At 50.7% G+C, this 24492-nt stretch overlaps 10 protein-coding genes across 10 annotated transcripts; 5 read left to right on the top strand and 5 right to left on the bottom strand.

Annotated features, from left to right (window-relative positions):
- Positions 1-557: 557 nt before the first annotated feature.
- Positions 558-1301, bottom strand: APUU_71240S (uncharacterized protein; the record flags this gene model as incomplete). The annotated part of the gene is made up of 2 exons (XM_041696202.1): positions 558-1178; positions 1263-1301. The coding sequence occupies 2 exons, from the start codon at positions 1299-1301 to the stop codon at positions 558-560; spliced, it is 660 nt and encodes a 219-aa protein (XP_041561856.1).
- A 1183-nt stretch (positions 1302-2484) lies between these two features.
- Positions 2485-3734, top strand: APUU_71239A (putative endo-1,4-beta-xylanase; the record flags this gene model as incomplete). The annotated part of the gene is made up of 4 exons (XM_041696200.1): positions 2485-2558; positions 2609-2997; positions 3061-3521; positions 3603-3734. The coding sequence occupies 4 exons, from the start codon at positions 2485-2487 to the stop codon at positions 3732-3734; spliced, it is 1056 nt and encodes a 351-aa protein (XP_041561855.1).
- A 674-nt stretch (positions 3735-4408) lies between these two features.
- Positions 4409-5167, bottom strand: APUU_71238S (uncharacterized protein; the record flags this gene model as incomplete). Its single annotated transcript, XM_041696199.1, has 1 exon — positions 4409-5167. The coding sequence occupies one exon, from the start codon at positions 5165-5167 to the stop codon at positions 4409-4411; it is 759 nt and encodes a 252-aa protein (XP_041561854.1).
- Positions 5168-6315: 1148 nt separating this feature from the next.
- Positions 6316-8706, bottom strand: APUU_71237S (fungal specific transcription factor domain-containing protein; the record flags this gene model as incomplete). The annotated part of the gene is made up of 6 exons (XM_041696198.1): positions 6316-6920; positions 6972-7291; positions 7346-7759; positions 7817-7837; positions 7885-8087; positions 8149-8706. 6 exons carry the CDS (start codon positions 8704-8706, stop codon positions 6316-6318), a joined length of 2121 nt encoding a protein of 706 aa, XP_041561853.1.
- Positions 8707-9873: 1167 nt separating this feature from the next.
- On the bottom strand, positions 9874-11175 carry APUU_71236S (uncharacterized protein; the record flags this gene model as incomplete). The annotated part of the gene is made up of 1 exon (XM_041696197.1): positions 9874-11175. The coding sequence occupies one exon, from the start codon at positions 11173-11175 to the stop codon at positions 9874-9876; it is 1302 nt and encodes a 433-aa protein (XP_041561852.1).
- A 779-nt stretch (positions 11176-11954) lies between these two features.
- On the top strand, positions 11955-13696 carry APUU_71235A (uncharacterized protein; the record flags this gene model as incomplete). Its single annotated transcript, XM_041696196.1, has 2 exons — positions 11955-12139; positions 12187-13696. 2 exons carry the CDS (start codon positions 11955-11957, stop codon positions 13694-13696), a joined length of 1695 nt encoding a protein of 564 aa, XP_041561851.1.
- Positions 13697-14900: 1204 nt separating this feature from the next.
- On the top strand, positions 14901-16412 carry APUU_71234A (tellurite-resistance/dicarboxylate transporter family protein; the record flags this gene model as incomplete). Its single annotated transcript, XM_041696195.1, has 4 exons — positions 14901-15174; positions 15229-15544; positions 15598-16008; positions 16058-16412. The coding sequence occupies 4 exons, from the start codon at positions 14901-14903 to the stop codon at positions 16410-16412; spliced, it is 1356 nt and encodes a 451-aa protein (XP_041561850.1).
- A 2467-nt stretch (positions 16413-18879) lies between these two features.
- Positions 18880-20367, top strand: APUU_71233A (uncharacterized protein; the record flags this gene model as incomplete). The annotated part of the gene is made up of 2 exons (XM_041696194.1): positions 18880-20214; positions 20311-20367. The coding sequence occupies 2 exons, from the start codon at positions 18880-18882 to the stop codon at positions 20365-20367; spliced, it is 1392 nt and encodes a 463-aa protein (XP_041561849.1).
- Positions 20368-20853: 486 nt separating this feature from the next.
- APUU_71232S (uncharacterized protein) lies at positions 20854-21974 on the bottom strand (the record flags this gene model as incomplete). The annotated part of the gene is made up of 2 exons (XM_041696193.1): positions 20854-21101; positions 21155-21974. 2 exons carry the CDS (start codon positions 21972-21974, stop codon positions 20854-20856), a joined length of 1068 nt encoding a protein of 355 aa, XP_041561848.1.
- A 466-nt stretch (positions 21975-22440) lies between these two features.
- Positions 22441-24492, top strand: APUU_71231A (amidase family protein; the record flags this gene model as incomplete). The annotated part of the gene is made up of 1 exon (XM_041696192.1): positions 22441-24492. The coding sequence occupies one exon, from the start codon at positions 22441-22443 to the stop codon at positions 24490-24492; it is 2052 nt and encodes a 683-aa protein (XP_041561847.1).

The following is a 24492-nucleotide window of genomic DNA, read 5'->3' as shown; positions in this document are numbered from 1 at the left end:
TTGAGATAAAGAGTATTTCATCCCTCATGAGCCACTATAAAATCCCTGCAAATGCCCAGAAGAATTCTTGTCAAATGGAGAGCTTAGTACTATTAATCAAGTAGACAATAGAGCTTTGTATACAGAATTTATTATATATATAAACCCTCATGCTTTCAGATAAGGCTTCCCGAGCTAGGTAGTGAACAGTTCTGCCCTCGTACCCTGGCCTCAAGCGCTGTCGCACTCGAACCCCAGGCCATGCCGTTTCACACTCCCTCCTGGAGGTGCCGACATCCTGTTAGCACTTCTACGTGGAGGTCAGACGCCCACAGCTACCTAGAGCGGCCATCAATTGGGAGGTGGGTTTGGTGTTTCTCTTGATGAAGCCCACCTTCGTAGCGGGGCAGTTTTCAATCCTCATGATACTCGTCAGGACTAAGCGCTTTCAAATAAGATTCATGGATGGATCATGAGATTTGCATTTGTTGAAAGCACTTTTTAAGACAGGTCATGCTTGATATGAGGGCTGGAGCGTGATGTCCAGCACACGTACTGTCTGGCTTGACCCATGTTACCTACGGATTCAGCGCTCCGGGTTTATTGTGGCGGTAGTAATTTAGCACGTTCTTGAACATCAAAAATGAGAACTGAGCTGAGTACATGCCACCATCAAAGCCTCTGAGAAGCAACATCGCTCCTCCGGAGTCATCCAGAAAATCAAGCAGGAAGCCCTTGGCGACGAGGTAGAATGTTGGCACATGGAGCCCCAGTGCCAAAAAGCAGTCCATCGCCATGATAGTAGCCATTGGATTTGAATAAGTCTCTTCTCGGGGCATAGCCTGGATAAACTTCAATGCCTCGTCCTTTACTAGCATGCCGGCTTCTTGTACAGCTTGTCGAACGTCGAGATGGTGTGGTGCCACCACGGTGAGCTCTTTCAGCGCGACGAGAAGGTATTGCACTGGAAGGACCTCTTGTAAACAAGCGGCCCAGCTTGGCTCGGGGATTGTTGGGAAATTTGCTAGGATTGATCGGGCGGCGGATGAATTCGGGCGTCCCAGTACCTGGCGGAACAATTGTTTGACTTGTTCGTTGACCAGAACGACCATGCATGAAGAGTCAGTCGGCGTGTCCCAAACGATGATCTTGCGGGAACTCCGAGAGGCATCGGCAGCCCATGGAGATTCCGGGGAGCCCTAAAATTGGCCAGAGCTCGGACGGTCATTAAATTATTCCCCTTTGATAGGCACTGTCGGATGATAGGAGTGGCTACCACTTACCTGGTCTGAAAGGGGACGAAATGTGTATCGGTCAGCCATTCAATGGATAAGCAAGCGTGTACTTCTTCCTCAGAGTATGTTGTAATCAAATAATTGTCTCAATCGAGGCTCTGTGGGCTCAAAAAAAAAAGAGTTTGCTCTCTCATATGCCAGTCATGGCGAGTTTTGACTCTCCGGATAGTACCCCAACAGAAGATCAACACTACGGATCACATTATGTTGACGAATTCAACCTAAACCAGAGAAATAAAAAGTCCCCCGTGTGGCATATAGTTTCAGACGCATTGCTTGTTGTGGAGAATGTTAGTGGGTTCCATCACATCTATTAGAGCCCGGGGTAATTACCGGGCATGAGTCTGACGAAGGCTGCTCCTTGAACGCAGGAGCGGCATCAACCGGCAACTGATTCACACTTAGTGACTTCGGGTATGATGGGAATTCCCCCGAGCCTACTTCCGATGAGGCTGTCTCTTCAGAATCTTCTGGATCAAGGTCCGGGGCCGCAACCATTTCCACCAGAGGTGTTATCGTGGTAACCTTAGTAGAAGCGAAGGTCAAACTGTCTTTCAAACCAGCACCAGAAGAATACTGGGTCAACTAGGAGGAGACAGGAAGCAAGCAATGAATGAATAATAGAAGTAATGATAGCCAAGTATAATTTGAATCCGCGATAGCCCCGATTGCGGGCTCGAATGCAGCTCACAGGGTGATGAAAAGGGGGCAAACTGGACGGCGCGGGTTGACGGAACCGCACCATGAGAACGGAACCTCAATGTATACTAGAGTACTTGCCACCATAACCAGCTCCGGCGAGATCTAAGCCCTTCGTCTTGGCAAAATGGGACCTCAGTGCCCCGATGACGCTGCGTGTGGAGTCACAGTAGTTGGCCGCTTGGGGCTTCCTCCGCCACCCGCTTTCTCCTCCGCAGTTCACTTTTCCCGCAGTCGGCGTGGGATGCACGATCTCGGGGGAACTATGCAAATTTCGGAGGGAGTATATCCGAGGCCCTGAGCAGTGCTTCGCCTGCTTTCCCGTAGGAATCCTGGTCCAGGGAGTGATACCCTCTCCCGCTCCTAGGAAGTGGAGAAGGACCCCAACCTGCTGTTGAAAGTTCATAAATATGGTTGTTCTTGCTGCTGCTTCGTTCCAGACTGCGCTACATCATTCGTCTCAGATCGACCACGACACGTTCTAGTTGCACTCAACACAAAAAAGACAGAAATGCGTCTGAATTCTCCCGGTGTGGCTGTGATGGCCTTCGCTGGCCTAGTCATGTCTGCACGCCACCACCACCCGTATGTGAAAATACTCCAGTCTGGCTACTCTAGCTCACACGAAATCTTAGGCGCGGATTGAACACAGCAGTCAATGAGAAAGGCAAGGAATGGTTCGGCACTGCACTGACAGTCCGCAAAGACGAAGCCGAGCGCCGTCTACTCGACAATACAGCGGAATTTGGTTCTGTCACCCCGGAGAATGCCATGAAATGGGATTTGACAGAGCCCACTCAAAACCACTTCGAATGGGAAGCCGCAGATGCCGTGGTTGATGTTGCCGTGGCAAATGGGCAGCAAATCCACTGCCACAACTTGGTCTGGCACAGCAGACTTCCCTGTTGGGTCGTGAACGGCAAATGGGACAACGCGACTTTGATCGGCGTTATGACGAATCATATTAAGAATGTCGCTGGTAAATACAAAGGCAAATGTTCCCGATGGGACGTTGTCAACGAGGGTGGGTGATCTATTCCTACAACCAGAGCCTTATAATTCTTGGAAGCTGATAGACGATGAGCAGCCATTAATGACAATGGTACTTTTCGAGATTCCGTCTGGTACCGAACTATTGGAGAGGCGTTCATCCCAATTGCCTTTCGCGCTGCTGCCGAGGCGGATCCAGGGGCTAAACTCTACTATAACGATTTTGACCTGGAGTATGGCAACAATAAGACCGAAGGCGCACGCCGGATCGTGGAGCTAATTCAGTCCTATGGTGTTCAAATCGATGGTGTCGGCTTCCAGGCTCATTTGTCCTCTGAAATCACTGCCACTTCACCACGCACAGTTCCTTCCAAGGAAGATTTGATTAATACCCTGGAGTCGTTTACCGGTCTCGGTGTCGATGTGGCGTATACTGAGCTTGATATCCGCATGAATCTACCGCCGACTGAAGAGAAGTTGAAGGTGCAGGCTGATGACTGGGCCAAAGTGGTTGGTTCTTGCATGGCGGTGGATCGATGCGTGGGGATGACTGTTTGGGTGAGTACGCCTATAGGAGCCCGACCATCCATTTCCTCTTGCATGTTGCAGAGTGATTGGGGCTAATGCATTTTCCCCCAGGGATTCTCCGACAAGTATAATTGGCTTCCTCAGTTCTATCCGGGAGAAGGAGCTGCTGTCCTGTGGGATGAAAATTTCCAGAAGAAGCCAGCGTACGAAGCGGTCGTCGATACGATTAATGCCGAGGCGTAGCAAGCTGCGGCGCGAACATACAGCAGTGAAGCTTGAGTGTCCAAAGGCCATGCTCTCATTAGACTTCTATAGTTTCCACCATGGGTTTCGAGCTCACGGGGTTTGGTCCTGTACTGTAAGCAGCGCTCACTTAATTTATTAAATTTCTGGCCTGGCCGGGCATGCCTTCTGTCTCTTCGTTGGTATTCGGTATTGGTTTGTGTTTTGGGATATTTGAATTATGTATATTGTATGAACCTGTCGCGAATCCAGCGACGATCTTGTCTCTATTCTTATATGGTTCGATTTCGTTCATCAGTGATGGTCTTACTACCCGGAAGGTCTATTTTTTCTGATTGAATGATCAGCCATCTCAGTACTATGTACTCTAAGAGAAAAATCTTAGATTCATCATACATTCGGGGTAATGTTGGGATTGTCTCGTGCTGATATTTAAAGATGGAGGTATAAACATGAGACCGCTTATGCGAGTTTGATGGGCTTCTGAAGACCCCCAAGGATCTCCAATCTCATTTTCAATTCCTGATTAGACGGGTTCTTCAGCACAGGTTCAATTCTGAAACAATTACATTCCACAGTAGCTATGACTATATGTTGATACCGCTTGTTATTTCTTTGCGAATATGCTCTTGGTCCGAGCACCCTTCAACAATTCTCTCATCCTCGTGGTCCTGCTACGGCGAAACATCCTCCAGACTGGTTCCAACCTTGACTGAATCGTGATAAAGTGTTACCGAGTCGTATCCGGTGTCCTTGCTGCGGTATTGGTTGAGGACGACGGTATTCGGAGTACCATCATAATTGACCTCCCGGTTAAGCGTGCGGTAAAAGACCGTGGTCCCATTGCCCCCTACCAACTGCTGCGGCTGACCATCCTCCCAGATCTGGACGAACCCAATCGCGGGGTCCGTGGAGAATTTGACGTGCAGGGCGATATCTCGCCATTTGCCGGGCACGATCTCCGCGCCCGTCCAGATGGTGTCTCTGTTGGAAGATGCGTCACGACCAAAGGTGACCCGGTTGTCCTCCGAAACATAAAGGGCCATGCTCGGGGTCCCGTTGTAGGGGGGTCCGTAAAGCTCGAAGAACATAAACCAGTTGGTGATCTGGGGGAAGCCTTCGGGGAACATCACAGAAAAGCCGATGAAGTAGTCATCGCCATCCTGGAACAATCCTTTCGAATCGAGCTGGGCACGAGGGTTCTCAGTCGGAGAGTCGGGGCAGGCCGCATTTGTGTCCTCATCATGGACAACAAATTTGGCCGATTTCGAGCCAGTGCGAGCCGAATCTGCGGAGATTTCCACGCCGCCAGGGCATCCTTCAATCTTCCACTGATCGAGGCTGCCCTCGAAATCTTCTTCGAAAATGACTTTGGCGCTCGACAGGCCGCTGATGGCTAAACCCAAAAGAGTTCCGAGCAGGATACTGCGCATGTTGTAATTGTGTATTTTAGGGAAATGGCGCTTGTGGTGTTGTTCACGATGCTTAGCTCTGGCATATTTGGAGGTTGGGTAGCCCAGATACTTATAGTTGTCACTCCCTTTTGAGAGAACATATAACCGTCTTCTTGTACCGGTATCGCCGGGCGATGACAGTTCCGGTCACGGATCGCATTAGCGGGAGGCTAACGGGATTTACGCTTCGACCACAACAGAGGCGGCCATTATTCTCCCGGGAAAGGGGGGATTTGGGCAGTTTCAACGAGACGGGGCACGGTGGGGCAGTGCAAGGACTGCTGGATCCGCGGTCTTCTTCGTTTAATTGACACAATTATAGTCGAGGCATATTCAATCATTATAAGGATCTGGTGGGTCGAGTGGGTGCATCACCACATACAGAATACGAGGTGCATCGTTGTTCGATACGATTATATATAAAATGACCCGCTCAAATGGTTCACCACTAGCTGGAAGGGGCAATGATGTTCCTACTTCCCCGCAAAGCTGACGAAATGTGCTCCCAGGATCTCAATGGGGCTTAGATGTCAGACTTTTTGAAACGAGGGTCTGTTCCCATACCATGCGATTGCATCCGACTGGGAAGCGTTCCAGCCCCGAGAGTTACACCGATAGCCCTTGCCCCGGAGTAAGGAAGATTATGCCCTGGCTACCCCAATTCCCACATCCTTCCATCCACTCGCCTCAACGTGTGTAATCACGAATGAATAGGTGCCTCCGCACCTCCGTCAACCGGATCGGGCTCTCTCCTGCAACAAAACCCCGGAGCAGAACCATTCTATCAGCTACTCGTGTCCTGGGCCTACCGGCCCACCGCTCCACCGTAACTAGAAGCTACCAACTCAACATTGTTGACTTGGACGATTCAGCATCACGGACCCCCTAATGTGGAATGTCACAATGGACTGGGGTGCCTAGCGATTATGGGAATAGCATAGTGCCGAAAGTGGGACTCTCGCAACATGAAAGCCACTCTATTGAAGCAACATCATGGTTACGGGTGGTACTAGGTCAAATATGCGGCTTGAACATAGGAGGTTTAAAATTTTCCATCTCCAAGAGGACGTATGCTATCTTATTCTGCTTGCCCAGGAATCGAGACGATTAGCTATTTCCTGCGACATTTAGCGCATGTCTGGCAATGCACCCGGCAGAGGCTCGAAGTTGCAGTCATTAAATGTGATCACCCGATCCATATCCATGAAGCGCTGGTCTGTCAAGGTGGACAGGATATTCGCCAACTCATCCGGTCCTTTCGAACCGCTGGTCACCCAGGTCTCGGACATGCTCGGGGGCGATTGCCAATTTGCTATCATACTGTTCACAGGAGGCGCCACGCTTGAGGCTACTGAAGCACCATTTGCAAAACGCACAAACGTGTGTTCTGGCTCAGATGGCGCTGTAAATTGTTTGGGTGATGCAGCAGGCTGGTGTAGGCTAAGTTCGTGCACTCCGGCAGAACTCCTGATTGATGCCTCGGAGGCGTCCGCCGGGCTATTGGATGTTGCCGAGTCCCTTTCGTTGATAGAGCCCACAACACCCACGGGGAATTTTGGATCGCCGACACACCGCTCATAGAGATGTTGAAGGCGTGTCGCAAACTGAGTGGAGAGTGAAAGAGCTGGGCCATGTGTCCAGGGCCCCGTCCATCGCCGGGACATTTCTCGAAGACACTCAACCAACGTCCAGAACTGTGGGTCAAGGTCAAATCCGTAGAATCGAGAGTGTACTATGAAGTCATCAGTATCATATACACATTTGACGAGATCGAATGACGTACCAAGGAGCACTCGAGCACTGACATATACACAGAAAGAGAAGTGAGGAGAAAGAGGCATATGCGGTGGCGCAAGTTCGAGGTACTTCACAGCACTGAATGTAGTCTCAATAGCTGCCGATTGACAGGTCTCTGCCCCATGGAAATTAGGTAACTTAAGGCTTCTCAGCCGTGGTTCAGGATATGCAATACGTTGGTGAAGCAGAATCATGGAGGTATTATGTGTGATATGGGCCAATGTCATATTTGGATCGAGTGCCGTAGTTGAATGCTCTCGAGGAACGTTGGGATCTTTCCATTTTGCCGGCAAAAACATTTTCCAACTAGACATGTCTATTTAGCGAATCCGAACGCTTGTCAGAAGGTTGATAACCTACTGCACCAGGCGCAGATCAAGTTCCTTGAACCGTGTGAGCCAGTTTGAAACTTCCTGGCGATTGTTGAAGTCGATTTTCTGCTGCAAAAAGTAAACGTTAATGCGACAAAGCGACTCTAGAGACTCGACGAAATACGCGAACGCGCCAATTGTTGATACGTCCATTTGGGTAGCTTGAGGCTGAAGTTGTTGGTTCCTAAAGGAGGTGGGTTCATATTGCGACCTGCTCGCATCTGAACTTTGCCCCGGACTGGAATAATGGGTCGGTAGGAAGGCCACCGAGTTTCCAATTTTGGCAGCTGACTTGTCCCACATTCCAAACAACGGTGCTGCGGCTGGGATTTCGTCCGTCCAGTTGCTGCCATTTATTGGCAGCCGACGGGAGACGTTGTCGGCTGTAAGGCCAATGTTCCAGCTGATGAGAAGTCAGCATATTGTTCGCCGAGGCAGCATCCAGCAGGAGAATACACACCCAGTCGTGACAGAACAGATTCTATCAAAGTCAACATTTGCCTGAATCGACTGTAGCTACGCACATACCGATCTAGGATAAAGATGTTCCAAAACACCCTTCGGCGCTCCTCCTCTTCTAGCCAGTCAGACGGAGCAGGTAAAGCTGGAGGTCTTAAGAATGCGTTGTGACGCTCTTTCTCTGCCACCTCGACACTCAGTTGAAGAAACTCCACGGTTCTGGTGAGAGATGCCACGAGGGGCCACGCTTTCAAAGGCTCGCCATCCCCAACCTCACGGCGTTTAGTTAGCTGGTGGGCCAAGAAGATTCTTAGTGGTGTCAATGTAACTCACGTGAATGAACGCGATGATAGTCAAGGCCTGAAGCTTTTCCACTGAGAGGCCACTCATTGATGCCAGCACGACTTTCTTCCTTGATTGTTCAATAGCCCGGTTGGTGCAATCACTAGCACAGTGTTGTGTGGATGGCCTGATGAAACGTAGAGCGCTTACTAGCATTGCGTGCAGGAGCAACTGATGATCGTTTAATCCCTCCGGCATGAGAATCTTGCGCCTGAATGAAGCTTGGTGGATGTTCGGTACCCATGGATGCACATTTTTGAAGAATGCATCCACGAGCATCTCGAGGTTGTGCCCGGTAAGAAAAACTGCGGAATGGTCCGTATGTTCAGTGACGATAGGTAAATTGATCTCCGATACGACAGGGTCAGAGTCCTCGTCACTGTGTCTCTGCCGCTTTCTGGTATGATCGCGATGGCTGCTGTTTGCCGATATCGGTGAAACAGTGCCCCTTGGTTCGGCAGCAACTGACGAAGAGAGAATTGGAGATAAATTGGAGATATTGTTATTGAGCTTCTGGATCTCCTGGGCCAGCAATGATAGAGCTGACATACTGGCATCATGCGTTCCGAGGCCTGTGTTTGGTGGCAAGGCCCGGGTTGACTGATCGGTGGACGGGGGGGATGCTGTGTCATTCTCACCACGAACTAATGTTCGTTCGATAATATCTGCTCTTTTATTAGCCACACCCCTTTCCACGCAATGAAGAATCTATACCCAACCGCCTGCTAAGCTTGTCGATTGTACCACGTTTCAAGCCTGGTTTACCTCTAGCAGAATCATACGTGCATGGAGCGTCTAACAACGCAGAATCGTCAATATGAAACCTGAAACTGATTGGGACACCTCACCTAGCCGTTTGCAAGTTGCGCAGGAGGGCTTCTCGCGCGAACATTTCAGCTTACGGACCCGGCACCCGTCACAGGAGGGTAGCTGTCCTTCCACCCCGTTATTCCCCGCTTCCTCAGATTCCATTGATGCAGTATCATGCAGCTCCATAGGTCCTCACAACTTCGTAACACCTGATGGACTCTTCCACAGTGTGCAACTGACAGGGTTATATTCCCGCTGAGAAGCCCCAAAGGAACTGCATTCAATCGGAATGGCGTAACAAAGTATGATTCATTGAGACTCGATTGTGAAATTTAAGGGGTCAACAAGTCCAGCTCCGATGAGGGGTTTGTCACAACCCTCAAAGGGGTTTAGCCTAAACGAGCAGCTGTCATTTTATCCATTGCTTGAAGTCTCGGAACTTGGCCCGAGAGTCTTGCCGATGGCACCCTGGCCTTGGGAATGCGGGGTAGCAACATCCAATCAGTGCGCGTTGACTCGGCCAGTGGAGAGCATTATACGTAACATGTTGGTACCCTCTAGCCACGAAAACTTAAATAGCTTACATTCTGTAGCTTGTGCCATGTGGAAAGCATCTTACCATATTCTATGTGATAGCAGAAGGCCAGGCAATTTTGTGAAACGTGAACTTTCATACGCATAGACTGCAGGGGAATCGCAAGATTATCCAAATTGTGGTTTACTTAGAACCGTAGGGTGATATGTGCGGGGTTTCATCCGATATATGAGTGAGTTAACTATTTCTGCCTTGGCAATTGTTTACCCTGTATTATTTGGATTGGTTTCGAACTAGATACTAAAAAAGAAGAATTCGTATCATGCAAAGCAATGAGATCTATCTAGTTCTCTGCCCGGCTTCTTTAGCACTCAAAACAACCCCATTCGTAGCAGCTGGGTCCCAAACTCGATCAAATAGTAGTCTGCATACACGAGGCCAGTATCACTTGCTCTGTTCTCCGCGAAGCTGGCGGAGTTGAAGCACACCGTAGCATGCTTCAAGATAGCGTCAAATCGTCTTTCAGTGTCAATATCCTTAACAACCACAGTTTCAGCGGTAGCGACATCCAGTTGCGCCTTCTCTTGGGCCAATGCCAAATCCAGAGTACTCTGCACGATCTTGAGGGCGGCCTCTACGTATCGTGCACTGAGCTCATGTCTCTCAAGCCGGCCCAAATCCTGCGAGAGAATGAGCATTCCGAGTGCCGCAATCACCCCCGCCGAGGTATCCCGCAGGGGCCCCTGGGGCTGTTTGATGGGGGCATCAAAGTCCCATAGCGGGACATATCGGCCCCCCGGCCACCCATTGAGCCCGGGCAGTGCCACCTCCACCCAATTGGGCGCATTTTCAAGCCGAAGAAGAAAATATTCGGCTAATCCACAGGCAGCATCCAGAAACTCTATACACCCTGACCAGTGGTACGTTTGCGCATAGCCCAGGATAGCCCACGCCTGGCCCCGTGACCAGGTGGAGGAATGGCTATATCCCTGAGCGGTCCGTACCTCCTTGACCATGCAGGTTTGAGGCGAGAAATTGACCAGATGCCTTGTACTGTATAAAACTCCAGGATAGCCGTCTCGCGATGCGGTTTCAGCGCGCAGGTGAGATTTCAGTAGGGTCTGCGAATGAGCGACGGCTGCCTCGGCGAGAAAGGTCTTGCCGGATTGGGCTGCCGCATAGAATAGAAGATCCATATTGCACAGCGAGTCGATGATCACCAGAAAGTTTTCTTCGGGGTTATTGATGTTGACATTCTCGTGCCAGTCGAAAGTGTCCCAAGATCGGATCGCTCGCAGTCGAGGATCGTATCGTCGGTGGAGGCTTTCCGCAGCGGTGATGATAGTATCGAGCGCTTGTGAATCATGCAGAAGCTCCCACCGAGGCCGCATATGAGGCAAGATCACAAAGCCCAGATCGTGAGTATCGGTCCTGTGTGCCTGGCGGCGGATGGGATCTGACCAGATGCGTCCAACTTGCTCTAGAGTCTGTCGCAGTACCGGCACGTTGACATGCGCTCGATCCGCCATCAAGGCGTGTGGATGCGCAATAGCCCGCTCCAGTAAAGAGTAAATGGACCCTGGGAAAAACCCACAGGTCCAAAAATCGGTTTCTCGCGACTGGTAGCGTCCTTCATCGGGCCCAGACTGTGGCACAGTCTCAGGATATACCATGGGAGGATACTATGGGCTCACGTCAGGACCAAATCAGGTGGCAGTCAGAGTACCTACATTGTGCTCAAGTTTATCAATCGCCGTCCGCAATACCTTGGCGACAATGTTTTCCGAATATAACTCCGATAGCCGGTCTAAGGATCCCTTATACAGCGATATAGCTTTCCGCCCCACAGGCTGTCTACAGTTGCCCATTCTGCCAGCGAATTCTGTAGGTCTCTTAGCTTTGAAGATAGGAAGCTTCGTCCTAAATAGCTGCGAGGATGTGGTCTTATTAATCTCTTCAAATGAGAGCTTCCCTTGTTGTTGAGGCTTTCCTTTCCCAAGCCCAGTACTTCAGTACTTCTGGTTCGTGCCGGGTCAACCGCCGGCCGGCCGTCCATCGCTCCCCCGACCGGCCGACGATTGACCCGGCATCCTGGTTAGATTAGATTTGTAGCTGGCTTGCCTGCAAGGGACACGCCGTTCCGCGGGTCAATGCACCCCACTTCGCAGCAGGATATCCCCCGACCCCGGTTTCCGTTCCAGATGCCACGATCGAATCGATGTCCTTAACAGCCACTCCCTTGGGAAAGTCTTTGAGTTTCAGAACGTTAGAGTGCGATGGATCAATTCCCCGGGTGCAGTACAAGAGGGGCCCCATCTTCCGTTCTTCTACCTCCAAGGAACCCGCTCATCAGCGAAAAGAAACTCGTTACCTATCTCACAGCACACCCCCGTTACACAGGCGGTGCTGATATTGACCGAACGAAGTGAGCCCGCACCAAACCCAATTCACCATGAAATCAGGGAATATGTTTTCGGCCATCTCCCGTAGGCGACCTCATTTCGAAGAGGCCGTGGCTGCGCAAGGAGATACGCCAGAAGTTCCCTACGTCAACTGGAGAAAGGATCCACAGATGCGAAAGTTGTATTTCTACGCCGCCATAATCTGTGTTGCATCGGCGACAAATGGCTATGACGGGTGAGCAAGTATTGCCGGAAGGACCGAATGGGCTGCTGACCATCCAGGGCCATGTTCAACTCTCTTCAAATCATGCCATCTTGGCAGAAGACGTTCAACAACCCGACAGGTTCTTCGCTTGGCCGTTTGACAGCCATGTACTCGATTGGGAGCGTCGCATCGCTACCTTTTGCTCCGTTTCTTTCAGACCGCTTTGGCAGGAAGGCTGCTATCATTGTTGGATGCGCTATCATGATCATCGCTGCCGCAGTGCAAACCTCCGCCCATGCTCAGCCTCAGTTTGAAGCCGGTCGTTTCTTCATGGGGTTCGGCAGCTCGCTGGCCCAGCTAGCCTCCCCCTTGCTTTTGACAGAAATTTGCCATCCACAGCATAGGGGGAAGGTGACGGCGATCTACAATTGTCTGTTCAACGTTGGGGCACTGTTGAACGCTTGGGTCTCTTTCGGCACCAATCATATTACGAGCAGCTGGTCATGGCGTATCCCTACACTGCTGCAAGCGTTGCCCTCGCTCATCCAAATCACCTTCATCTGGTTCTGTCCCGAGTCCCCCCGGTGGCTCATGTCCAAGGATCGTCATGGAGAGGCACTCGAAGTTCTTGGAAAGTATCATGCCAGAGGCAATGTCCAGGATTCCACTGTTCAATTTGAATTCGCCGAAATCAAGGAGACCCTCCGCCTAGAGTTCCTGTACAAAAAGAGCTCTAGCTATCTGGACTTTGTTAGGACTCCCGGCAATCAATATCGTCTTGTTCTCATTGTCTCACTTGGAGTCTTTTCTCAGTGGTCTGGCACTGGCCTAATTGCCTATTACTCAGCGATCATCTACAAGTCTGTTGGGATCACGCAGTCGAGTACTCAGCTCGGACTTGATGGCGGCCTCAGGGGGTTGAAAGTCATTATATCTGTCGCCTGCGCACTTCTAGTCGACCGTGCCGGCCGCCGCCTGCTCTTTTTGGCTGCCACCGGCTCCATGCTGCTCTTCTTCACCTGCCTCACCATCACTGGAAACAGATACAGCAATGCTCCATCCGATACACTGGGTATTGTCTTTGTCATTTTCGTTTGGCTTCATGGCTTGTCGTTCGCGCTTGCTTGGTCTGGTCTTCTGGTAGCCTACACCGTTGAAATTTTGCCGTTCAAGTTACGGGCCAAAGGCGTTATGGTGATGAACTTTTCCCTCCAGTGTGCGCTCGTCGTGAACAATTACGTGAACCCGCTCGCGATCAGTAGTGGTAAGCCTTGGCAGCATGACCCCTGGAAGCTATACGCTATCTACACAGCGTGGCTCCTCTTCGAATTTATCTTTGTTTACTTCGTTTATCCTGAGACTCGGTTTGTTACTCCTTCGCTCTTACTCAGCGCTGAATACTATCTAATGATTGGCAGTGGTCCGACTCTTGAAGAAATCGCTAAGATCTTCGACGGGGAGAATGTGGACGACGATACTGCTAAAGCCAAGAGTGCAGATGGGTTGAGCTGTTGCATGTCACCATCCTTCAATGTTGTTTCTGACAAAGAAAAGCCTACTCGTGCCGAAGTTTTTCATGCTGGCTAGGTGATAGGCAACTGTTGGGGTGATCTCAATACCATCGGTAGAATTGGGTCTCAATAGATTCAATTGAAGGAGTAACCGAGTGTTGATGTCATTTACATCTGTCATGGGAACATCATAGGGGATTTAATCATAGATTAAATGAATCAAATCCCCTTTAATCGTCTATATCTCTTTAATTAACGTAATCAACTACCGAGCAACGAATCTTTACCGCATCCCCCACAGCCTCTTTCCAACGCCTCAATTACCACCACTAGTTGAAACTGCCATTATTTCAAGAAAGTCGAATGTAAATAGCTATTTCAGCTTATAGAAACAAGGCCACTAAATCAATATTAAAGGCTACAGATACTTTTGCTGTGTCTAAAGCAACCCTGCATGCTAATGTTCGATGGGTGCAACTTTCACATAGCACATCTCGTTGATTTCGCACGGAGCCGTGACTACGACCTCCAGCTATAATACAAAAGCAATGCTTTGGCTATATAAACTTACTGTCAACCTAACATGCACTCCCTTACAGCCCTCGTCATCATACCACCTAATGATACCCACATAACAAACCCCCAGATCGGGAACGTAGCGACCACTGTAGTATAAGTATCAGCTTAGAGTTATCGATATAACATTGTCATATACAGCGCAGGATTTATCAATGAGATATATAGGAGGGAAATTGCTTTCATGAACAGCCTCCGAGATAAAAGGCTACAGGAACCAGTATATATCAATGGCAGCCTGTCACAACCCATGTCGGACCACATCACGAGACTAGCCCTAGCCCTGTACGAGACCTTCTCGCAGCAATGGCAGGCAGTCGTGGGGCGCATCACCTGGCAATGGATCCACCTCCTCTACCGCAAGTCAGGCTCGATAGGACTCCTCGAGCAGTTTACATCTGGCGACCCTTACCGTCACGCAAGAGTGCGCTACATTCCTCACATACTATGGTCGCCTGAGATGAATTGGGCTGAGCTGCATACCGGTAAACTTCCGCAGGGCTGAAGGTACTCGGAGTACATGACTTAAATAATAGCTTGACGAATCAAATCTCAGCCAGTGGAACCCCCTGATCTCCCATTCAGGTTTTCCCGCTCGGGACTCGGCACTGCACGTCTCCACCAGTTCAATCAGTGCTGAGTCTCAACTTCGCTTCGTAATTGTTACCACGAGGCAGCCTGATCCCATGTGAAGATGCCCCGCCATGTCTTCCAGCTCGCACAGTCGCGGCAGCCAAGCCCATGGCATCCAGTCCACGGCCGTGGAGCAGCTGCACAACTTGCAGCCGCGAGCGACGGACAGAGCCCCAGAAAGAGAGAAGGCTGGTGGCGATTGTTCAGATCACAATTCGCTCCAGAGGACGCTCACGGGGTATTCGGCCAAAACTCTGAGCTGGAAGAAGCGTATTCGCCATGTTACGTGGGCATATTTCACCAGTACCATGGCCACCGGTGGTTTGGCTAATGTTCTATACCAAGGTATACTTCCTCGCTTTCTCAGAACAAATGCCGATCCGGGCTAATATCATCCAGTCCCTTACCGTTTTCGCGGTCTCGATACAATTGGAATTGTTGTCTTTTTGATTAATATCGCCCTGTATCTTTTCATCTGGGGCCTGCTGATTGCAAGATTCTATAATTACCCCTATACCTTCAAAGCTTCGTTTCTGCACCCCACCGAGTCTCTCTTCGTCCCCGCGTCGGTTGTGTCTTTCGGAACTATCTTGATTAACGTCTCCCAGTATGGTCCACAAAATGCGGGCTCGTGGCTGGTTGAGGCTGTCGGGATCTTGTTTTGGTTTGATGCTGCCCTTGCCGTGATATTGTCGGCGGGCATATATCTTCTTCTGTAAGACATGTCGCTCGCGTTCTATCAACCAAGTCATACTGATTCTGCCACAGGTGGTCGACTCAGACTTTCACCATCGCCCAGATGACCCCCATTTGGATTTTCCCTGCCTACCCTATGCTTATTATTGGGCCACATGCTGGCATCTTGAGTGCTAAATTAGACCCGGCCCGCTCACTACGCATCATCATCGGAGGCACCACCATTCAAGGTGTCGGGTTTCTGGTGTCCATGATGGTGTACTCGGCCTTTATCTACCGCCTCATGACGCAGAAGCTACCGAGGGAGAATAGCCGACCGGGCATGTTTGTTTCTGTCGGTCCAAGTGGCTTCACCGTAGCCGGTATCGTGAACATGGCCGCCAACGCGAAACGCTGTTTCCCCGCTGATTTTATGGGAAATGGAGCTCTCGCCGCTGATGTTTTGAAGGTGGTCGTTAACTTCGCTGCCCTGTGGTTGTGGGGGTAAGTCAGCTTTGTTCATCGAGATGCACAGTTACTAATTTTGAATCAGCCTGGCCATGTTCTTCTTTCTTATTGCCAGCGCAGCCCACCTGTCTGCGATTGGACCGGGCAAGATGGTCTTTTCAATGACCTGGTTCTCGTTTATATTTCCCAATACTGCTTTGATCACGGCTACATTTGCCATCGGCGAGGCATTCTCATGCAAGGCTATCAACATTTTGGGGCTAGTAGCGGTATTCCCGTTGTTTCTGATGTACTTCTTTGTGTGTTACAAGATGTTGCGTGCTGTCTATCTTCATCAGATCATGTGGCCGCAGAAAGGCGAAGATCGCGATGAAGGTGGGTTTGAAATCCACAACATCAAACCAGAGGCTGAGGGCTCTGGCGAGAATATTATGGTATAACCTGATGGAATGACTGTCAAGACCATCCATTGATCATGTAATACTCGAATGATATATGTATATACCAGACTCTTGGCCTAGTAGTGTATCTCAATTTCCTAAGGACCATTTGAAATGCCTGAGGACTTACAAGGACCGGACTCAAATATGGAATATAAGAATTAATCATTCATGACCAGGAGTCCGGTGGGATTGGTAAGGAATCGCCCTGTTACTGTGCTTTCTTTAGTTTATATAGGGCTTCTTTACCCACGGCTCGCATTTTGGTAGACATCCCGGGTGCGATGCGCAAATTAAGGAGAAGTACGTCTAGTTATGTGCGAGACGTTTCCGAATAATGACAGTGAATCGTGTAAAGCACCCGAGTGAGCTATCCTATTTGGTTTAGAATCAATAATCGTGCTGGTCTTTAAGTCATTTCATTTCTCGACTTTCTTCCAGATGCGCCGCCGAAGGAGTTCGGCACCGAGCGCATCGCGTCTTGCTGCATCGGAACCATAACCTGCGCACGATCGGCGATGACAATAACCTTGGCTTTACAATTAAGGCCACGGTTTGCGTCGAGTCCAAAATGTGTTGATTTACCATATTCCCCGCTCTCAGTACCTAACATATATACCCGCGTTTGCCCTAACAATCTCAACCGTGAAATCAGCAAAAGCAAAGTAAGGCATCTACAATCAATAACAGGCAACACAATCTCACCGGGTATGCCTGTTGATTTGCACTAGGGTTATAACACTAAGTCACCCAGGGGACGTTTCGTGGCTTCAATACCAGAGCAGTTGCGAAAGCTCCTGCTCATGAGTAAGGGTGGGACGGTGAATGGCCCATACATTCAAGCAATAATACCAGCAGGAATACAAGTCGAAACAAAATTCGAGAAGTGAGCCATATAGTATCTGACAGCGGAGTCTACTGCTGACAGTGGGCGCAAGCGCATAGTATCAGGAAGCCACTCGAGAACCATCGTGGTGTGATACTCTTCCTAGCCGCCAAAACGCCCAGGTGTATGAACAAGCACCAGAATCCAAACTGCCGAGGATCGAAGCGAGAACGCAAATAGTAGGCTGCTTTGCGAGGTCTCGTCCCTTAGTAAACCAGGACTCCAGCTCTTCGGCCAGAAAGCCAAGGAACTATGCTCTTCGCTCTTGAAGCTTGAGCCATGGATTAGTCTTGTTTCTCAGGATCCTTCTGCAATCATTGCCGGAAGCCGAAGCCACCGGTATCTGAATCCTGCTCTAATATATTGTAGATAACCTTTAGCGACATTCCCCACCTCGCGCTCTACTTGCATAGTGTCAATGTGGCTCTTTCGGGAGTCTTCAGGAACTAAATATTCAGAAGCCTACAGAATGTGATGTAGCCAATCGAGATACCTATAGCCTACCAGGATATCTTGGCTGAATGCAATTTTCCTTCTGGTTTCATACTCCAGTATCACTAACCGGGCTCTTCGTCCTCACCCCTAACACCCTCCTAGCCGCCTTTAAACATTGCGGTGGGTGCGATTCTCGTCTAATCCTCAATGGTTAGGAACATGATTGTGTTGTCTTCACTGACTGCATAACTAGATGAGTTGCGAATTAGGTCAGAAGGTTCTCGCGAGCTTTCTGGATGGTGCTTGTATAGTCGTGATAGATCCATCCCAACATGAATAGCTTTGCAATGGAGAACAAATTCGTGGCGATATCAGGCGCTGGGTTGTCTCCCACTGCTCGGTATGCCTCACCTTGCAGTGTATGCTGACTTTCCCTGGCTTGCACTAAAGAATGAATGAACGATGGCTGTGCAGGAACGACATTTCTCTCGGGCGTGTTTGTGGGTAAAGCACGGATGTCGGCATAATTAATTGCCTTCGCCCTGTTGACTAGTAATTTGGGTAGCAGCACGTCTCTCCTCAGTGTTTTGCATTCCTTTATATCTCGGTCGCTTGGGCGGCCTTGCAGACAAGTCAAATGCCTCCGCAAGAGAGGTTAGCGCCAGCTCCCGGTCACTTAGCTGGGGGAGCTAGTCATCAGCAGTTGCCCTGACCTGCTTGGGAAATCGACAAGACAGGTGGCATGCTGGGTATGGTGGCCCGTAGGTACAGGCACAGAATAGCGGCTATCCTCCAACTACTCCAATTGGCCATTAGTCCCCCCAGATTCTCATACTTTATCTCCCACGGATGAGCGCAACTGGGGTTGCGGTTCGACCTTCCCTCCCAGACAAGCCCTGATTAGGGCCAGCCTTGAATCCCCACGGGGACATGGGCCGTTGGAGACGTTCATTACTTTTCTTACTGGCCCCTTCAATTGCCGCGCAGGGATCACCGGCCCGGTCCGGTTGCTGCAGCTATGGTTAATACGCGCTCTTCCTTCAATAAACCACGGCCAACTTCAGAACTGCCAAAGGTTTAATGTATTTCCTTTTACGCCAGTTCTTCAATCCCAACAGTATTATCGAGCACCCGTTTCCCTCAAATATGCACCCCTCGACCTCTTGTCCCGACCCCGGTAGAAGAATCGGAACGGAGGACCCAAAGGACGTAATCGACTTGGAACACATCGAAGAAGAAGAAAAAGCAATTGGCTGTATAGAAGATGCCAGAGCAGTTGCAGGAGATGCACATTTCCACCGTCTAGGCTGGAAGCGATTGACGGTTGTCCTCATCGTTCAATCAATTGCCCTCGGGACTCTCAGCATCCCATCAGCATTTGCCTCCCTTGGAATGGTTGCCGGGGTGGTAATCACCGTGGCACTCGGGCTGCTTGCTATATACGCTAGTTATATAGTCGGCTTGCTCAAATTAAAGTACCCACACATCCCTCACTATGCGGATTTCGGTCGCCTCCTACTGGGCTCGCCCGGCGACTGGCTTTTCAGCAGTATCTTCGTCGCGCAGTTAACCCTGGTTGTTGGCTCGCACTGCGTCACAGGGAAACTCGCTCTCGCTGCGATTTCAGATAGCGCTGTGTGCTCTCTTATCCTCGGCGCCATCTCGGCTGTGATTCTGTTTATGCTTGCGATCCCTCCATCTTTCGCCGAGTTGGCCGTCTTGGGATACATCGACTTCGCCTCTATCGCGATCGCAGTCGGAATCGCCATAATCGCCACCGGGTTACAGCGAGACGAAATCGTCGCCCTCCCATGGTCCGCATGGCCGAAGGACAATCTCACCCTCGGCGAGGCGTTCGTCGCGATCTCGACCATCGTATTTGCATATGCTTTTGCAGCCGCGCAGCCCTCGTTCATGGATGAAATGCACAGTCCCCAGGATTTCGGCAGTTCCATTTTTGTTCTTGGCACAGTACAGATCACGGTCTATACAGTCACAGGCGCCTTGATATATGCCTTTGTCGGCCAGACAGTCCAGTCCCCAGCCCTCCTTTCAATCGGTCCCCTGTTATCCAAAGTGTCATTTGGCATTGCCCTGCCAGTAATCTTCATATCAGGATCAATTAACACAACCGTTGCCTGTCGATTCATGCACGGCAGGGTGTTCCAGCACTCAATCACGCGCTACGTTAATACTGCAGCGGGCTGGGCTACGTGGCTAGGTCTCGTTGCTGCTCTCACCGTGCTCTCCTGGGTCATTTCGGAAGCGATCCCGTTCTTCTCGGAGCTGCTCTCCCTCTCTGGTTGCTTATTTGTCTCCGGGTTCTCGTTCTATTTACCCCCCTTGTTATGGTTCTTTCTCCTTAAAGAAGGAAGCTGCTTCGAGAAACAGAACTTTCAGTCCGCGGTTTTGAATCTGCTTGTCTTTGCTGTTGGGGTTTGCGTGCTTGGGTTTGGAACTTATGCCAGCGTTAAGCAGATCGTGAGTACCTCTTTTCCTTTCTACTACTTCACCCCTCATCCCTTCCTTTTTTTTTTTTCCCCCGCGCACTTAGTTCATGGTGACTGACGTACATAGATGGTCCAATTCGAAGCAGGATCTGTGGGTAGGCCATTTTCTTGTTCGAGTGGGTAGCCGTACCGAGCTTGAGATGCAAATTATCGATTTCAAACTTGCTAGCCTACCTGGCCTTTCTGGTTGCCAATAGACCCGAATACTCTACAACATTGTTCAACTGTTTATATGCGACCCTTAGCCACATAGTGAATGCTGGAAATTACCAAATTGAACTACCTACCTGGAGGAATTCTAGCAATATACGATAAAAGACCATTACATGTCTCTCGTTCACACGCATGCCGGTGTTTCAACTAAGTGGAGCTTCTCAATCTGCATGTTCCTTTAAGGTCAGCCTAAATTCCTGTAAATACTCTGGTGGGTCGAATATACCCCTGTCAGGGACCGCATGCCGATTCTAGACCATGACCAATATACGCACCGCATTCCTACTGACGCAGAACATGCCCGGTTTCGATAAAATTGATTTGATCGGTCTAATAGCTACCAGTTGTACACAAAGGGCTACCGCTGAGTACGTCGTTATGCTTTTTTTTTCTTTTCTTATTCATCCCGTAGTGCCGCCGAGATAGCCTCCATACCACCCGCCAGCTCGGCACGCGTTGGCCAGCCAAATCCAAGCCGGAAGAAGGTATCAGGCATCTCGAACCAGTGACCTGGACCAACATATGTTGCATGGTGGTTCAGCAGCCTGTCATAGAACGCAGGCAGTCCGCCCTTAGGCTCTTTCTTAATCCTCGGGAAGCACACAACACCACCGGCAGGTTTAACCCATTCCAGGAGGTCCTCGCCTTCAATCCAAGTTGGACCATTTGAAGACGAAGCTTCATTTCCTCCGTCCTACGAGCCAGAATCTCTTGTCTCCGCGAGAGAACCTGGGTGGCGATCCACTCGTCAATGACGCTGCCACTGATGCTGACCTGTTCCTTTGCTGCCAGGAAGGTTTCTTGGAGTTCCCTGTTTGTGGTGATCAGCCACCCAATTCGTATTCCGGGAATTCCGAACGATTTTGACAATGAGCTAACGCTCAGAACATGCTCCCCTAGGGAGGCTGCTACAGGGAGCTTCTCGCCGAAGGTAATATCCCGATACGTCTCGTCCACGAGCAAGAGGATGTTCTTGTTCTTGGTGATTGTGACGAGTCGGTCAAGGGCCTCCCGAGACAAGGTAGAGCCGGTAGGGTTGTGCGGACACGTTACGGAGACAAGGCGAGTGTTGGGCTTGATAGCCGCTTCGATGTCGTCGACGTTAGGCTGGAACCCTGACTCGAAATTTACGTCAATGTACGAGATCTCGCAGCCTACGGCCTTGGGGGTTTCCAGGTTCGTGGCGTAGTTGGGCCGAACAACGACGAGGTGGTTCAGCTCGGACCCAGGGCCGGGGGCAGTGGAGAGCTGCGATGTGGTGATGATGAATAGGGCACCAGCGGCGCCCGAGGTGATGAGGACCTCGTCGGGGCCAACGTTGGCATCGTTGGCGATTAACTTCCGCAGTGCACGTCCGCCTCGGTGCTCGTTATAGAGAAGGGTGAGGTTTGGGACCTGGAGGCCTAGAGACTCGATGGTCTCATCTGTGACAGAGCTCTCGGAAAGATTGTACTTTATCTTCTCGTAGCCGTACTCCTCTGGCGACTCGATCTCGATGGGCATGCGCTTGTACTTCATTTTGCGGCCGATAGGGGATTTGATCAGGGGTCTCGTGAGGGCGCTTATGGAGGAAGCTATGATGACTAGAAGCGGCGGCCGTGTGGTGCGTGGGGTGAAGTGTGTTCTTTTCCGCATTAACGAAGATAGGCCTGCGTTATATGCCTCAAACTTTGAATGGAAACGACACGTAGAGTCGGCCCGGTTCAAGAAGTAGAAGGTTACCAGTCTGGAGAAAGGCCCCTACCTGCCCTCCCAGACACTACTGCGCCTCGAACTGCCCTCCCAGGAACAAACGCTTCCTTTGTTTCCGCTACGAGTTTCCCTCCCAGGAAAGTAAACGGCTAGCCACCGCAAACTGATCCATAAAAGGCGCGGATGGCTCTACCGAGGGACCCAAACGCGGCTTCAGGGACGTGATTATTCTCAACTAGTTGTTTGGTATATTCGATCTTTCCCTACGTTCAGTACCCGAATCCCCAAGATCATGTCAGCCACCGAGACGCTCAACTTGACAGAGGCCACCATCACTGACCTGGGGCAAGCTCTCAACAGCGGATGCCTAACCAGCGTGGAGCTGGTTACACTCTATCTCCACCGAATCGCCTACTTTGATATGCGGAATGCGTCGCTCAACTCTATCTGCATCTTGAACCCCCGAGCGCTTGAAGAGGCACAGGCCTCCGACGACTACCGCGCAACACCAGGCAATGTGCCTCGGCCTCTCGAAGGCATTCCTTTTACCGTCAAGGATAGTTTCATGGTGAAGGGCATGACAGTTGCTGCAGGATCTCCGGCCTTTTCCGACCTTGTGGCTCCAGCTGATGCGGCCATTGTTGCGAGACTTCGAGAGGCAGGGGCTATCATTCTGGGCCGCACTAACATGCCGCCCATGGCCGATGGGGGTCCGCAGCGTGGCCTCTACGGTAGGTCTGAAAGCCCATATAATGCCACGTACAGCACAACAGCCTATGCTTCTGGCTCCTCGAACGGCAGCGGGACTTCGACAACAGCCTGCTTCGCTACCTTTGGGCTTGCTGGGGAGACAGTGTCTTCGGGGCGCTCCCCGGCCTCAAGCAACGCCTTAGTTGGCTACTCTCCATCTCGCGCCGTTATCCCAAATCGCGGACAGTGGCCACTATATCCAACATGCGATGTCATTGTGCCTCATACACGGACAGTTCCTGATCTCTTTGACCTGCTGAATGTCATTGTGTTTGACGATGAAAGCTCATCATCAGGTATCGACTTTTGGCGAAATCAACCCTACGTTCCTATTCCCAAGTCTTCCGAACTTCGCCCTCTCGACTTCCACCATCTTGAAGACCCTCACGCTCTACAGGGGAAGCGGATAGGTGTGCCGCGATGCTTCCTTGGGGAACAGGGAACAGGAAACTCTGTCATCTGCGCCAAATCGGTCTTGGGTCTGTTCAATCGTGCTCGCAAAGACCTAGAGTCCCTGGGCGCAATCCTCGTTGAGGTAGACTTCCCGCTCCTTGAGCAATACACAAGACAGGACTTTCCAGGCCAGGCGTGCAATGTACCAGGCCTACCATCCAACTGGATGAGCCTCGAAAGATGTGAAATGATCGCCACCGCTTGGGATGATTTTCTGCGTCACATGAACGACTCTAAGTATCCGAATCTTTCAATGGCCGACCCGGAGAAAGTTCACCCCCATATTGCTCCCTTGGACGATCCTAAGGCAATGTCTGAAGCGCAAAACATTATCCAATACTCTGACATGGTCGAATCTGTGCGTACTCGGGCCACAACCCTGGACACCCTTCCGGGATGTGAAGGAGCTGTGAAGGCCCTCGAAGGAATGCGAAAGACATTGTACGAGGATTGGATGGATTTGCACGGCCTGGACGTGTTAGTATTCCCGACGAATGGCGATGTGCCCTTTGCAAATGCCGACGAGGATCTGGACTCGATGTGCCACGCCCTGCAAGATGGGATCAAGTACGCTAATGGTGGTCGGGCCCTTAAGCATCTCGGCGTGCCTTGTATCACGGTGCCGATGGGGGAGATGGAGGAGAACGGCATGCCTGTGGGTATAACCTTCGCCACAAAGGGATGGGCAGACCAGGACTTGCTCCGATTCGCATTTGCATATGAAAACGCCTTCAAGCGGCGAACTATACCACGAAGAGCCCCAGCTCACTCCACTGACAAGGTTCCTCTAATCTGCATGCCCTTAACAGCCGTACGCCCTGTGCTATCGGTTGGTCATATCAACTCGGAGACTATCAAGGATAATCGGGCTGAGATCCGGTCGGTTTCTGTTAGCGGCAAAGTCGCCTCGACCGATCCTTGTGTTCAAGTCTCTTCTCTCACAGTCTTCGTTGATGGTCAGGCTTCAGACGGACTCTTGGTCGGCGCTGGAAGATGGTCATTTGACCGTCATTTGACTAGGCCAAGGATGCATGACAAATATCCTACGCTGGGGAAGGTTCCTAAGGATAGTTTCATGTTAACCTTCGTGGCGAAGACCACAAACGGCAGATGCGCCGCGGAAATGCTCCTCGTTGAGTAG

Source organism: Aspergillus puulaauensis, chromosome 7 (genome assembly GCF_016861865.1).
Source record: "Aspergillus puulaauensis MK2 DNA, chromosome 7, nearly complete sequence".
Classification (NCBI taxonomy): domain Eukaryota; kingdom Fungi; phylum Ascomycota; class Eurotiomycetes; order Eurotiales; family Aspergillaceae; genus Aspergillus; species Aspergillus puulaauensis.
The sequence above is the reverse complement of the archived record's forward strand: the minus strand, read 5'-3'. Positions and strand labels throughout refer to the sequence as shown.